Below are 14,674 nucleotides of genomic sequence, written 5' to 3'. Positions count from 1 at the left end.
GCAGCCAATCGAGATTTCCATGAAGACAAAGACGCATTAAGACACTATTGAGGAGTAAAGATTAAACTAAACCTGCTTTGCTGCCATGGGTGCAGTTGCTTGCTGTCTTCTCCCCAGAGACTGGTCAGGACCAAGTCACCCTTTGATGCCTGTAGCCTCGTTTCACCAGCTGACTTTGCAACCTGGTTCAGTCCTCTGGTGTTGACTACTCCTACCGTGGTGTCTTCCACAAATTTGATCATAGTTATAGTTACACCAAAGAAACATCTGACAAAGAAAGACATTAAGCCGTGCATATGGGGCAGAGAGCGGCTTGGGGTACGTTAGATTAGCTGGCCAGAAGAGCCTCTGGAAACTAAAAAAAACTTCCAGACTGGCCTATAACCAGCAAATAATATCACTGAGGAGTGACGGATGCTTCATCTTTATGCCAGAAGCCGCTCCACAAAGCCTCTACATGCTTGCAAAGAGAACAGTGAGAGTACTACTCTAGAAAGGTAGGGACCCATCCTGCCCTCTGCCTTGGCTGGCTGTGGGAGGTGGACACCACCATCCAAAAGATCTTTTCCAATCTGTTACAGAGATCACATCACAGGGCAGGGAAGTGACAGTCCTCCTTATGTCAGGCACTGGCAAGATCGAACCTGAAACACTGCACTGAATTCTGGGAATCACAGTGCCCGTGAGATATTGACAGATTGGATGCAGGTCAGAGAAGGCCTGCAGCGAATGATTTATGAGAGGATATTGAAAGAATTAAATTACATATATCTTAGCTATACAGCAATCCAGGGGAGTGGAACACAATAGACTCTTAGCTATTTGAATGGTGTAAACACCAAGGAAGGAGGGGGATTATTTAGGGTGGAATAAAGGGGTGTAGCTAGGAATAATGGGATGAATTTGGAAAGGAACCAAAGACAAATATCAGGATACACTGATGGAAAGATGTATTAGCCTTAGGAAGAGTCCCAAGAGAAGTGGTGGAAGCTCCATTGCTTGGGACATGTAAAGCTAGAGTGGACAAAGCACTAGGAAGTGACCCATAGGGAATAATCCTGCTTTGCCAGGGTGGAGGGAAGAGACCGACTTAATAAACTAACAGCTTTTCCATCTGAAGCTTCTATGGGTCTATCAGCATACGTGGGAGGCTACACTGAGATGTAATAATACCAGGTTTTCCATTTTTACTTGCTGTATAATAAATAATTTTAATAACAGTGATGGTGGTAGAATTAGTATAATAAGCCATTGATATGAGCTGCTGACTTCCTTGCAATTGGGGTTTTGTGCTAGGATTGTAAACAAGGCCCTCTCTGATACAGAGCAGAGTAGCTGGGGGTGGAGGATTTGCACTGGAGCAAGGCCTAAACTTGCTGGGAATTACTAAAGAGGAGAAGACACACAGGTGTGGAACAGAATTCTGCTGACTGGGACATTAGAGACATTGCCCCCGTTTTTCCAGCAATGGAAATTTTGAACTGCCCCATTCTCACATACACACACAGAGATCCTATTCCCATCCCTAGTCCAAACAAAATGACTAACTCTCTTCACACATAGCTACACACACACACATTCTTCCAACCACTCCCCACAGTATCCTGATACCCACACTACAGCCTGTGTTTTCAAACAGGGTACGTTAATTTTGCTCGTCTCAATTTTCCAGTACCCAAGATACCATGCAAAATTAGTGGGCATTGATGAAAATGTAGGCCTAAATGTGTAGGGGGAATACCCCCTGGGTGATTGTGAGCAGTAGACACAGGCACAGGGCTTATCGAGGGTCTAGTTAATCTGGTTAACCTCAAGAGGTAAGTTCAGATCCTTGAACTCCAATGTGTGGGCAACGCCTTATACTAGATCACACAGTTAATTGTATGGCGTCATATCATACATGGTAGTAAAACTCCTTCCCCTTCTCCTCACCAGAGACTTTCAGTATAGCGCCCAGGGCACTGGGAGTCCAGTCCTTTCCCCAGTGATCATGCTGTGTCTAGTTCTCCATGTCTCTCGTTTTTATGTTAGCATGCTCCTACTTTCTGAATTTCCACTGATGGATTCCACTGCTCCCACAAGAATGGTAGAGACAAATGGGTAGGGGTGAAACAATCATAAAGAAGCCATAGCTGACACTGTTAAGATTAGCCATCACTGCAATGCAATTTCCCAGGGACTACATCGTTCCATCTGCTCGCATACTGAAGGGTGGAAGGGTGACTCCCTCACTGGTTTATGCATTTCTCCTCTTGCTTTATATTATCAGTGGACGATCAGCAGGCCCTGAGGTCTCCCTGGTGAGGTCACAGCCAGTGGATTGCCAGTTGTTACCGAACTTTCTTCAGCCAGCAGTCTTCTCTGAGCAGAGACAGTGGCATCCTGTAGCTGATGAGTCCATGCCTCAGGGAGATGGGTGTCTTCAGCGTCTTTCCGCAGCCAGCCCTGGCAGCACCTGGCATTTTCCTCCTGGATCTGGGTGACCTCGGTGTTACCTCCATACACACCAGCAGCATTGTTGGCCACATTGGTTACGTGGACTTTATTGCCAGCTCTCTTCTTCTTCCTGCTCTTGTTCTGGAAGAGGAGGCAAGTGAAGACTTGCTTGAACTTCTTGCGGAAATGCTTAGAGATGAGGGCATAGATGATGGGGTTGAGGCAGGAGTTGGCATACGATAGGCAATGGGAGGCCAGGCGGCAGGCATAGGTGGCTCGGTTGAAGGGGAAGTAGCCAAACCAAAAGCAAAGGATGACCAGGTGGTGGGGCAGCCAGCAGAGGCAGAAGATTATGGCCACAGCCACAATCATCTTGGTGACCTTGCACTTGGCCTTACGGGACTCTGAGATTCTCTAGATGGGGTCTAGGGAGGTCCACAGGAACTTGATGGTCCTGGCATAGGCCAAGCTCACAACAACCACGGGCAGGAGGTACCCAAACACAAAGGTGAGGATGTCCAGGATCTTCCGGCGTTGGTCCTCCCAGATGGGGACACAGATGGGCAGCCCATGGTAGTGGACAATCTGGTAGTAGCTGAGGTAGGGCCCTGCAAAAAGCAGTGACAGGGTCCAGATCACTATGATGGCAACCGCTGCATTCCGGGAGGTCCGGAGATCCCGGGATTTCAGTGGGTAACGAATGGCCAGGTATCTGCAGGAGGGATGGGTGAGGTGGGGTTTAAACAGCAAAACAAATGAGTCAGCAAAGGAACTTCACTGTCACTGTCCTGCTATTCCATGCAGCCCCCTCCCAGGTGCTGTCTCCAGTGAGGCCTCTCATCTTCCCTCCTCCACCCCTTGGAAGGGAGGATTAAGCAGAACCCTCTGGGCAATTTGATCTTTCTTTCTTCCACCACCCAAGCATTCTTCCCCCCAATCCCTCCTCCACCCAATAGACTCTGCTCCTCCTCAGCCAGCCACGGGAGAGATTCTAGTTTCCTCACTGGCACCCTGCTGCATTGGGCATGGAGGACTGATGGGTTTGGAGAGCAGAAATCCAGCCTCAATCCACTCCTGTCTGGACGAACAAACCAACCTCTCCCCAACGAGGAAGAGGAAGGGCTGGGTAAGCAGACTGTTGGAGAGCTTGTTTTGGGTGCTGAGAGGAGGAGATGAGGAGCAACAGAGAAGAGAGGGAAGAGAGGAAAGAGAAATGGGGGAGAGGGATGAGGAGAGAGGTTTATGGGGGGAAGGGAGAATGGAGGGAGCTGGGAGGGGAAAGCTGTGGGTTGGCTGAGAAGGGAGATTTGTGGAATGAATCAAGGTAGGGGATGGCGGTGGAAGATGAGGGAGCTCTGTGGAATGGGTCAGGGTGGATCTGCTAGGATTGTGGTTGAGGGTAACAGCACATGCATGGCCCTGTGCAACAGCCTGCCACTGGATTAGAAATGGATAGCAGTGACAAGTGACCACACACAGGGGATCAAACCCGACACAGTGAGTGACCCTGTCCTGGGTGGGTTGTGCCTGTTCCTGACAGACACAGGTGGGGTCTGCCTTTCTCCTACACTTACCTCGCCATGCCAATCCAGTCTCTTGAACTGAAGCGAGAGACGCAAAGCGTGAGTGGGGACGGGTTGGGGAGGCTCACCTGTCAACAGAGACGGCTGCCAGGGTGAAGCTGCTGGCGTACATGGTGAGGTAGATGAGGAAGTGCACAGCCTTGCAGGCAAAGGGGCCAAAGAGCCACCCATCCAGTGTGTAGATGGTGGCTTGGAAAGGGACGCAGCAGATGATAAAGCAGAGGTCTGCCATGGCCAGGTTGAGGATGAACAGGTTGGTGGTGTTGTACTTCACCTGGCCATTGCGCAGCAGCACAGCCAGCACCAGCCCATTCCCCACTGTGCCCAGGAGGAAGATGAGGAAGAAGACCACGGGCACGATGATGCCCGCAGCACGCACCTCCAGGCTGTTGGAGGAGGCATTCCAGCTCTCCGGCATCTCCCCATCAGACAGTGGGCCTGGCAAAGGAAGAGAAAAACAGCAGGTTCTCTGTGTCCACTGTGCATCTCCAGTGTGTCCGTTGGGTGTCAGCAACACAAGAATGCCTCTCAGTGGAGAACACAGCAGCTACTATCAGCCCTGCTCCTACTTAATCCGCCCAGCTGGAGCTCCGCCTTTGTGGCCCCTTTGTGGTGTCTTAGCAAGGCAAACTCATTAGTCTCTCAGTGAGAGGCTCTAGTGTGCATCTTGGCTATGCTAGTGTAAAGGAGCGGTAGTGGCTTTAGGCCTATAAAGCTGCATAGATCCCTGCCCTTCCAGGGTATCACTTCACACTCCCTGGTTCCCTGTCCGTGATCCCATTTGAGTCTGGTGCCCAAGGGCTATGGCAAGGGGTGAATTTCATAACAGCTCTTCCTACCCCCGCTTAGAAAGCTGTACTTTGGCTCCATCTCCTGGCCTGGATGAGGGAGGGTCTCCAGAAGTCACAGAGCCTCTCTTCAAGGTGAGAGGGATTTGTTACAGCCTGAGGGGATCAAAGGCAGGGAGGAGACTGGGGGTGTTGTGGATACAGGGAGGTGGGGCTTGAACCTGAGTGGGGCGGGAGCTGTCTCTTCACATAGGGCCCCACAAAACCAAGGGCCAGTTCTGGCCAGAGCAAACACATGCACAGTGAAACCCCAGTGAGGTGACTGAGGGACAGTGGCACTTGGGGTGAGACTGCAGTACATTTGCTGGGCGCTAGGAGTCGAAACCTGGCTTGCTGTCACATCAGAGCACAGCGGTGGGTTATAGCCTTTGACACCCTGCTAAACTAAGAACAAGGCCTTTCGCTGATGCCTTTGTAGCCCCTGAGGTCCAATCTCACATGAGACGTCAGCATCCAATAAGCTGATTTAACGATGACATCAAGAGATGCAGAGTCCCTTCATCAACTGTAACATAATTGGCTGGACTTCTATTGGGATCAGCCAATCAGGATTTGCTTGGCTTTAGGTCATCACAGGGACCCTAGCAGTGCTAAATCCAAGACATCTTCCTGTACCAGCCAACACTGCATGGGTGCAAGTACCAATGGTGACACCGGCCTCTGGTGGGGGGGGCCTCTGCCAGGCACCACTTGACCCTCTTTACTCCATTACATTCCCAAAGCCATTAAACCTCTTGGGATTTCGTGTTTTAGTGAGTTTTAATCTCAGCTTTCCTTTGACAGGGGATAAGCAGAGGCCCCCAGGGAAGGAGGAGGAAGCCCTTGGGGGTGGGGAGAGGGACCCTGCACCTTCTATCCCCACAGCATCACCTAACCAGCTCTGATAGCAGGGAGGTCTCCTAGGCTGAGAGGTTCTAACATCTAATTTGAAAGTGACACAGTCAGCCCTACCTTACAAGAGCAAACCAGCATGCATGGCCCCAGCGCCCCTCCAGCCCAGCTCCCTCTGCTCTGTCCCACACCAAAAAGAGGTTAGCACTCTCTCTTTCAACCCAGCGTTCCCGCTGTTCTATACAGGGGTGGGGCCAGCACCTAGAGATCACTTGGTTTCCCACACCAGGGGATGGCTGCCTCTTGCCATGTTTGAAGTAATAAGAGATCCAGGGATGAATTAGAAAAATGACCAGTTTTGTATAAGCAGAGGCAGTTTTGTCCAGTGGACGCAGCCCAGGCCTGGGCATCAGGAGACCTGGATTCTACTCTTGTCTCTGTGACAGGGCCAGCTCCAGGGTTTTTGCTGCCCCAAGAAGCAAAAAATAAATAAATAAATAAATAAATAAATAAAATAAAAAATAAATAAAAAAAAAGTGTGATCAGCTCTACCACTGCCGCTTCAGTCTTCAGCGGCAATTCGGCAGCTGGTCCTTTTGGCGGCTGGTCCTTTGCTTCGAGAGGGACCCGCCGCCAAATTGCTGCCGCAGACCCGGACGTGCTGCTCCTCTCCATTGGCTGCCCCAAGCACCTGCTTGCTGGGCTGGTGCCTGGAGCCGGCCCTGCTCTGTGACCTCAAGCAAGTCACTGTCCCACTCTGCACCCATTTCTCTTCCTCCCACCCTTTGTCTGGCCTGTCAGTTTAGATTGTGAGCTATCTGGGGCAGGGACTGTTTCTCTCTGTTTGTATAGCACATAGCAGAATGGGGTGCTGGTCTCGGCTGGCTCCTAGGCACTACCATCAGATAAAGTAATAATCATTAAGAGGCTAAGATCAACTACATGAGCAGGGAACTGGAGCATTCTGGTTAATTCCAGGACTTCGTGCACACAATGGCCTCAATCAGAGCACTGCGTGACAGCGCACGTCACCAATGAGACACGAGCATCGTAACCTATATTAGATGATCTTATTATTATTACTACAGCAGCAGAATAAATTGTCATTGGTTGATCAGTAATCGTAAGGGAAGGACACTGTTACCGAGCAACATCTGATCAACTATTTATGGATGCTATGAGCCCCTGGAGTCTCTTCTGTCTTACTTCAGCAGGGACCAGGGCTTTCCCTCTCATTCATAGAACTTCACTCCAGCAGGTTGTCTCTGCCCTCCTGGCTCTCGAGGGGCTGACTCTGTATCTCTAGGCCACAAGAGGGGAGGCCTGTCTCCACAGCTCTCCCGCCCAGCGTCCTCTCTTTCTCATGCGGAGAGGCCTGTTCCCATAGCTCTGACCCATGAGTAAACTTTGCACCACATGGAAAAACCTGTCCCCATACATCTCTCCCCCTTGAATCTTCTCTGCCCTACACAGAGAGATCTGTCCCCATAGCTCTTCAGAAACCCCTCTATCCACTATGCTCATAGATTCCTCCCCACCCCAGAGTCCCCTCTGCCCCACACGGAGCGAGCTGTCCCCATAGGTCTTCCTCCCCTGAATCTCCTCTGCCCCAAACAGAGAAACGTGTCCCTATAGCTCTCAGAATCCACTCTGCCCCACATGGAGAAATCTGTCCCCACAGCTTTCCCTCCCAGATTCCCCTCTGGCCCCCACAGAGAGATCTGTCCCTATAGATCTTCCCCCCAGCATCCCCTCTGCCCCACGCAGACACCTGTTCCCCCAGCTCCCCACCCCCAGAAGCCCCTCTGCCCCACACTGACACCTGTCCTCCCAGCTCCCCACCCCCAGAAGCCCCTCTGCCCCACACTGACACCTGTCCTCCCAGCTCCCCACCGTCAGCATCCCCTTTGTCCCACACAGACATCTATCCCCACAGCTCTCCCCCAGCCTCCCCTCTGCCCCACATCGACACCTGTTCCCCCATCTCCCCACTCTCAGCATCCCCTCTGCCCCATATCGACACCTGTTCCCCCAACTCCCCTCCCTGTATCCCCTCTGCCCCACACCAACACCTGTTCCCCTAGCACCCCACCCCCACCACCCCCTCTGCCCCACACCGACACCTGTTCCCCCAGCTCCCCACCCCCAGCACCCCCTCTGCCCCACACTGACACCTGTCCTCCCAGCTCCCCACCCCCAGCAGCCCCTCTGCCCCACACTGACACCTGTCCTCCCAGCTCCCCACTGCCAGCATCCCCTCTGCCCCACACTGACACCTGTCCCCTAATTCCCCCCCATCCCCAGCATCCCCTCTGCTCCACACAGACAGACACCTGTCCTCCCAGCTCCCCACCCCCAGAATCCCCTCTGCCCCACACTGACACCTGTCCTCCCAGCTCCCCACCCCCAGCAGCCCCTCTGCCCCACACTGACACCTGTTCTCCCCAGCTCCCCACCCCCAGCAGCCCCTCTGCCCCACATGCACATCTGTTCCCCCAGCTCCCCACCCCCAGCATCCCCTCTGCCCCACACTGACATCTGTCCTGCCAGCTCCCCACCCCCAGCATCCCGTCTGCCGGACACTGACACCTGTCCTCCCAGCTCCCCACCCCCAGCAGCCCCTCTGCCCCACACTGACACCTGTCCTCCCAGCTCCCCACCCCCAGCAGTCCCTCTGCCCCACATGCACATCTGTTCCCCCAGCTCCCCACCCCCAGCATCCCCTCTGCCCCACACTGACACCTGTCCTCCCAGCTCCCGACTCCCAGCAGCCCCTCTGCCCCACATGCACATCTGTTCCCCCAGCTCCCCGTCCCCAGCATCCCCTCTGCCCCACACTGACATCTGTCTTCCCAGCTCCCCACCCCCAGCATCCCGTCTGCCCCACACTGACACCTGTCCTCCCAGCTCCCCACCCCCAGCAGCCCCTCTGCCCCACACGGACCTGTCCCCCGGAGCCGCACGGCAGCGGACGGGCTCTGTAGCTCTCCCCGTCGAGGCCCCGGGCTCTGGCAGCGGGGGGGAGCGAGCGCGCTGCCTCCGCCAGCCCTGCCTTGCTCCGGGCGCTGCGATCCCGCTCTCGCTCCCTCCCCGCGGGCCAGAGGGATCAGGAGTTTGCCCGAGCTGCGCCTCTCCCACGTGGCGCGGGGCCCCCCGGCTCCCTCCTTCCCGGCGCTCCGCAGCGCCGCTCCGCTCTCCCAGTTAACCCCTGCGCGCCCGGCCCCCGCCCCATGCAAAGGCCGGAAGCTGCCTCGGCACAGGAGGCTGGTGGCTCACAAGAGCCAGAGCAGAAATCCTCCCGGAGCCCGCAGCTCTGCGGAGACCCACTGCTCTGGCCCGGCCCGGCCCCGCCGATCTACCCCTGGGCCCTGCACCCCGCCCTAGGGTACCGAGACTGAGCGCCCCCAGGCCAGCACCCGTCCCAGGAGCCCCGGGCACAGCCCAGCTCCCCACTCGGCCCCAATGGCCCCAGGGGAGGCCAGAGCTGCAGCACGGGTCACCTCTGCTGCTCAGCTGCCCCAGCAGGGGGCGCTGCGAGTCCTCTGTGGGACACCGCGGGTGGAGGACACCCCGCAGGCAGCCAGACACACTGGGGCTAGTGTTGGACGCTGGGACACCTGGGGAGGGGAGGTGTTGGGGTGGCACTGGAGCGAGGGGGGCGCAGGCAGAGCCAGTTGTGATCTCTGCGGGGACACTAACACACAGGCCAAAGTGCAAAGGGCATCGTGAGCCCAGCTCAGCCATGGCGCTATCCCATCAGAGGGAATGGGGTGTGCAAGGACTCCAGCCCCCTGGGGCCTGCGGCTGGGTAGGTTAGTTAAACACACAGGCTTAAACTCTAAAGCAGCAAAGGAGGGAGATGAAGGGCCCCAAAGCCTGTGTCTGGCTGACCCCAGTACTCCTGTCACCATGAGAACAGGCCACTTGGAGGCAAGTGGCCTTGTCAAGGCGCAGCTCAAGTGGGGAGTTCCTGGCTCCCCTGCTCCCCAAGGGATTTTAGATGAGAGAGATCCAAAGTCTCTCAATCGCGGCTTCTCCCCATCCCACTGTGGAACACACAATTGCTGCTGGGAGAGGCACGTGCCAGGAAGGATGAGCAACTAACTCTTGCCACCCCCCATCCACTTCTCTCCCTTCGCCAAGGGTTCAGTCCTATCCTTTAGTGCTGGACTAATGGATGCAGCGCAGCTTCATAGAGGAGGGAGCTTTCCCAGGTGGCTGGGATGCTTAACTTGTGGCAGGGCTGAGCTCCAGCACCTCTGGGCTTACCGCGTCAGTTATTAAAATTAAAAAACTGCTTGATCCCCAGCACCTATTTGCTTGAGCCCTGGCACCTGTTTCATTACAAATTAAGCAGTGCTGGGATCAGTCCTGCATAGAGGCAAGCAGCCATTCAAATTCACTCTGCATGGCTAGCGGTCCTACACTCACACACCCCTTGGAGCTGCCTGCTCTGGTAACTCTGCTCAACAGGGCTTAGCCATGAGATTTCCCCCAACACCCAGCAACAGATGGTGCCTCCAGCAGCATCTCCCTACACCCTCAGCAGCACCCATCACACCTCTACAACCAGCAGCACGTCTACATCCTCAGCCACACCCTGCCACAGCCCCACTTCCCCAGCAACCCTCATTGTCCCTCCTTGCCAAGCAGGACATAGTGCACCCCAACGGGCAGGAACATCTTTACAACCCCACTAATCCCCCCCCCCCGCCACCAAGCAGCTTCTCTACACTGCCAGCAGCACCTGTGGGACCAGCAGCATCCACAAAACCATGCAACCCCAGCAGCACCTACTGTTGCTCTACAGTCAGCAAAACTCACTCTAATCCTACCCCCCGGCACCACTCGTACTCCTGCAGCTGCACCCACTGCACTTGGCATCACCCACTGCCTCTACACCCACTCATCCATTTTGTGTGTGTGTGTGTCCCTGTGAATAGCTGGTTGTGTCTCTGTGACAGCAGCAGTGTCTGGTATCAGACTCTGTAACTAGGGGAAAGGGGAAGGATTTCTCTCAGCCAAAGGGATCCACTGATAACCAGAGAGGTAGAGGGAGGGAACTCAGAGTGCCAGCCTGCAGCAAGACACACACAAGGGGAGCCCTGAAGGAGCTGCACCCATCATGGAGATGGCCAGAGCAGGTTTCATTTGCCTGTTGCTGCTGGGGAGCTGGGCCCAGGGGCCTCTTCCCTCTGGATCGTCTCTCCTCTCCCAGGATGGAGACCTTCCCCTAAGTGAGGACCTTCTGCTGCCTGAGAAGATCAGTGAGACCACCCCACCCAATCCTGACATCCACCTCATCCGGAGCAAGCCATCTACCCATGTGAGGCCATATAGCCTGTCCCGCTCTCCCAGTGACTACCACTACTCCCCCAAGCCTAAGCATCTCAGGGCCCCTCGGTTGTTGAAGCTTCTGGGCCCCTCCTACGACCCCTTCTGGATGTCCCCGCAGGATCCACGAAGCCGCAACACCAGCCTGGAGCAGCTGGGCACCCTGAGCCAGGACCTGGCTGATGGCACCAGCCGTTACCGGAAGAAGCTGCTGCAGGAGGCTGAAAATGTGGAGCTCCCTGTCCTGCTGCCCCCTGAGGAGGGGATGGCCAGCAACCTAAGCCAAGCTGTCGCCCACCGCCTCCGTCAGTGGCTGGTGGACAGCGCCACCTGCCATCTGACCTCATCCTGGGTGGATCTGGGGCCTGTCTTCTGGCCACGCTGGGTTCGCCACACAGAGTGCGACACCTCCCACACTGGCTGCTCCTGGCCTCCTGGCATGACCTGCCGTCCTGCCCAGTTCACCCACATCAAGCTCCTGGTCTGGCACTGCTGGATAAGCAAAGATCCAGCCATAGACACGGGCAGGACTCTCCAGCAATGCACCTGGAGGCAGATCCCCTACCCAGTAGTGTCTGCTTGCAAGTGCTCCTGTCGGTAATAGGACAGTGAGGGGCAGGGGACTCTTCCCCCACTGGAGGGGTGGGGTACGGGTGCATTGCCACCTCGGTGCTCCTTCAGGGGTTTGCTATCACGTTGCAGCAGTTTGAAATCACCTGCGCAGCCAAGGCTCGAGAGGCTGAGCGAAGGATGGCATGATCCCACCCACGTTCCCTGCTGCAGATAGAGCTGGGAGTCCTCTCCAGATGTTCTCATCTCCACCTGGACCAGCAAGATATCACAGAGAGATACTCATTTGATCTCTCCACCCACTACAGCCAGGATCCAGCATCCTCCTGGTGGAAGTCCTGAGGTTGTGGAAAGCTGGGGATCCCTAGAAAATTACAGAAGAGGGGGAGTCAGAACTTGGGCTCCCCTCCCATATCCAAGGGAATAAAGCCAGAAACAGAGTGCCATGGGAACTGGGGGCACCAATAGTCATCTCAGGTTTATATTCATAATTCTATGGCTTTGGGATCCATGGGGGGAATGTGCTACCGAAACCCTGGCGACGATTATTACCAAAAGGAAGCCCTGCTGTGTGTGCAGAAATAAAGCTACAGAATAAGAACTTGTAGGAGTCTGTGGGGTTTAATATATAAATGGAGCCAAACTGATCCCTTTGCTATCCACAGTTGCTTGGCTACGTGGCACAGGCTGCTGGGCCTTTGCTTATGGGTCATAGGTTCGAATCCCCACTTCAGGACATTGGCTTGTCCCCAGCGCTACCACAGCAAGGGTAATCCCAAAGGGAAGGAAGTGCTGTGCTGCTCTGTTAAACCAAGGTCTCCGACCCCTGGTGCTGGAGGGTTCCCTGTGGTGGCAGAGCAGGCCAGTGCTGGGTCAGGAGGAGGTGGGTTCTGTACTATGGGCCTGAAACAGCCCACTGCAATCATGGGAGCCTTCCCATTAAGCTTACTAGGCACTGTCATGGACTCTCGGCAGTGGGGTCACTTCTGCTCCCCCTATCCCTTAGCCAGAGGCAAGGTGGCTAGTGCCAGGAGGAAGGGCAGTGGTTAGCTGTTTACACAGGGAGTCCTTGTGCCTGCCTGTTGTTTGAGCGATTTATCTGCTGTGAAGGACTTGGGACAGGGTCGGCTCCGTTTCCTGACACAGCCCAAACAAATGAACCCAAAGTGGGCCGGTGCTTCTCATCTCCGGGCCTGCAGCAGCCTCCGCGGCTACCTTGATTCAAGCCCTGCTCTCCCTCAGGGCTTGGTCTGTGTCTACTGACCTATACTGATTACGGTGAAATGCTTGCCTGCAGCTCAGTACTTCTTTGTGTAGAGCAGAGTTAATGGGGCTCTGGACGACTGTTCAACTGCTGCCTTGGCGTCAGTAATGAAACGAGCTCGGTGGACACTAGCCCAGTGCAGAGCACCAATGCCCTGCGAACAGTGTCTTTGCCTCTGCGCAGGATGGGAAGAGCAGGGGGGAAGCTGCAGATTCAGAGTGAGATACGCTAGCTGCACGTGTGTGCATTGCAAACAGCAGCAGGTCAGGCTCAAGGTGCACTGGTGTGGGTTGCGAGGGGTTAGACTGCATAGGAGGGAGGTAGCGGCTGATCAGCATTGAGGTGCATCAGCAGAACTGTGGAGAGCCCTAGACTAGAATAGCAGGGGATGCATGGCCTTGGCTTTGTGTAGTCTGCTGAGCAGCAAGCACCCTCTGATTTCTGTGGGGCACAGGGCAGAAGGAACGCTGTGAGAAGCTGCAGCATCTGCAGCAGTGTGACATACACCAGGAAACCATGAGAACCAGAGCTTTGCAGTGAATTAAATACTAACACAAATCCCACACTTGACGGGGCATTATTCATTTTCATTTCTCCAAACCCTTGCTTGCTCAAGAGCTCCCCATTTTGCTTACGCTGCTGCAGAAACTGCACAGTTGGGTCTTGAACCAGAGCAGCTGTTGGAAAAGACCTGGATGGAGACAAAGGGTTTGACAGCTAAAGGGGAGCGGGAGGATGGAGGGGACAGAGGAGGCAGCAAGATTGGGGAGGTTTGGGCAGCAAGCAGTAAAGTCGAGCTTTTCTCCCTGGGGCAGGTCTGGCAGCTGGGTAGTGGGGGGTTGGAGAGGCTGGCCCCTTCAGGAGGGGGTTGGTAGTTGAGGGGGAGGAGGGAAACTGGGCCACTTGGGGAAGGAGGCACAAGGATTTTGTTACTAGGGGAGAGTTTGGCAGGAGCAAAAGGGGCCCTGCCTCTCTCCTCTCCTCTCACTGGTCTGATTCTTCTTTCCACCATCAACCTGTGCACCCTGGCTCAGCAACACTCCTGGCTGATGTGGGTGTTGAATTAGAATAGCAGGGAGAGCTGCAGACCAGGACGGAGGGGCACTGGGAGAGCAGGTCTGGAGTAGTAGGGGGCTGCAAACAAGAATGGGGTACATTAGTATTTGTTAGAGCTGTGTGGGAACCCAGGACTGGAACAGAAGAGTTGCTGCAGGTTCACTCAAGTGCACCAGATGCAGGGGCAAGCCTAAGAGGAGGTGTCCCAACCATACCGGAGAGAAAAGGGCATCAGTAGATACAGGCTGTGAGAAGATAAAACTGGCTTAGATGACAAAAAATGGTGGAAGCTTTGCTCAGGGGCTCAAAGCACCCCCTGCACACCCAAGGCTTGGCCCCTCCCTGCTTATGTAATGCTACAATGGAGACCTTAAGTGGCAGGCAGCTTCCCATCATTTTCTGTGGCCATGAGACACAGCTGGCTTGTTCTGCGTATGCTGGCAGTGACACAGCTGTCCTTCTCTCAGCTAGGGGTGCCCCATGGCAGAGGGCTTGCTCTGAGTCAGCTAGTGCCAGTGCTAGCAGGCTCTGACGACTGAAGATCTTCACAAGGCTGGAACTTACCAGATGGGAAGCACTCACACAGGAGCCCTTTGGGAACTGGAGCAAGTGTTCTCCTGATCCTTTAGCCCCCTATCATTTAAAAAACAGGGCAAGTCCCATTTGTTTTCATGGTGGAGACCAAATCTGAACAGAAATTGTCTCCTGGATAGATCTCTTCCCAGGCCCCCAATCACTTCTCATCCCACCCC

General features: G+C 54.9%; 2 protein-coding genes across 2 annotated transcripts; one reads left to right on the top strand and one right to left on the bottom strand.

Annotated features, from left to right (window-relative positions):
• Window positions 1–426: 426 nt before the first annotated feature.
• On the bottom strand, window positions 427–4,713 carry GALR3 (galanin receptor 3). The gene is made up of 2 exons (XM_030553696.1): window positions 4,088–4,713; window positions 427–3,148 (listed from the first exon to the last, which is right to left on the bottom strand). Exons 1-2 carry the CDS (start codon window positions 4,435–4,437, stop codon window positions 2,851–2,853), a joined length of 648 nt encoding a protein of 215 aa, XP_030409556.1. The 5' UTR covers window positions 4,438–4,713; the 3' UTR covers window positions 427–2,850.
• A 5,862-nt stretch (window positions 4,714–10,575) lies between these two features.
• LOC115647038 (noggin-like) lies at window positions 10,576–12,067 on the top strand. The gene has a single exon (XM_030553682.1). It carries the CDS (start codon window positions 10,824–10,826, stop codon window positions 11,631–11,633), a length of 810 nt encoding a protein of 269 aa, XP_030409542.1. The 5' UTR covers window positions 10,576–10,823; the 3' UTR covers window positions 11,634–12,067.
• The last annotated feature ends 2,607 nt before the right edge of the window (window positions 12,068–14,674 follow it).

This window comes from Gopherus evgoodei, chromosome 1, assembly GCF_007399415.2.
Source record: "Gopherus evgoodei ecotype Sinaloan lineage chromosome 1, rGopEvg1_v1.p, whole genome shotgun sequence".
Classification (NCBI taxonomy): domain Eukaryota; kingdom Metazoa; phylum Chordata; order Testudines; family Testudinidae; genus Gopherus; species Gopherus evgoodei.
The sequence above is the reverse complement of the archived record's forward strand: the minus strand, read 5'-3'. Positions and strand labels throughout refer to the sequence as shown.

Bases quoted from the DNA above. Each gene is read 5' to 3' on its own strand.
- LOC115647038 (XM_030553682.1), top strand. From the start codon at position 10,824: ATGGAGATGGCCAGAGCAGGTTTCATTTGCCTGTTGCTGCTGGGGAGC.
- GALR3 (XM_030553696.1), bottom strand. From the start codon at position 4,437: ATGCCGGAGAGCTGGAATGCCTCCTCCAACAGCCTGGAGGTGCGTGCT. The intron at 3,149-4,087 runs GTGAGCCTCCCC...TCCCTCCTGCAG, and splicing joins GCAGCCGTCTCTGTTGACAG to ATACCTGGCCATTCGTTACC.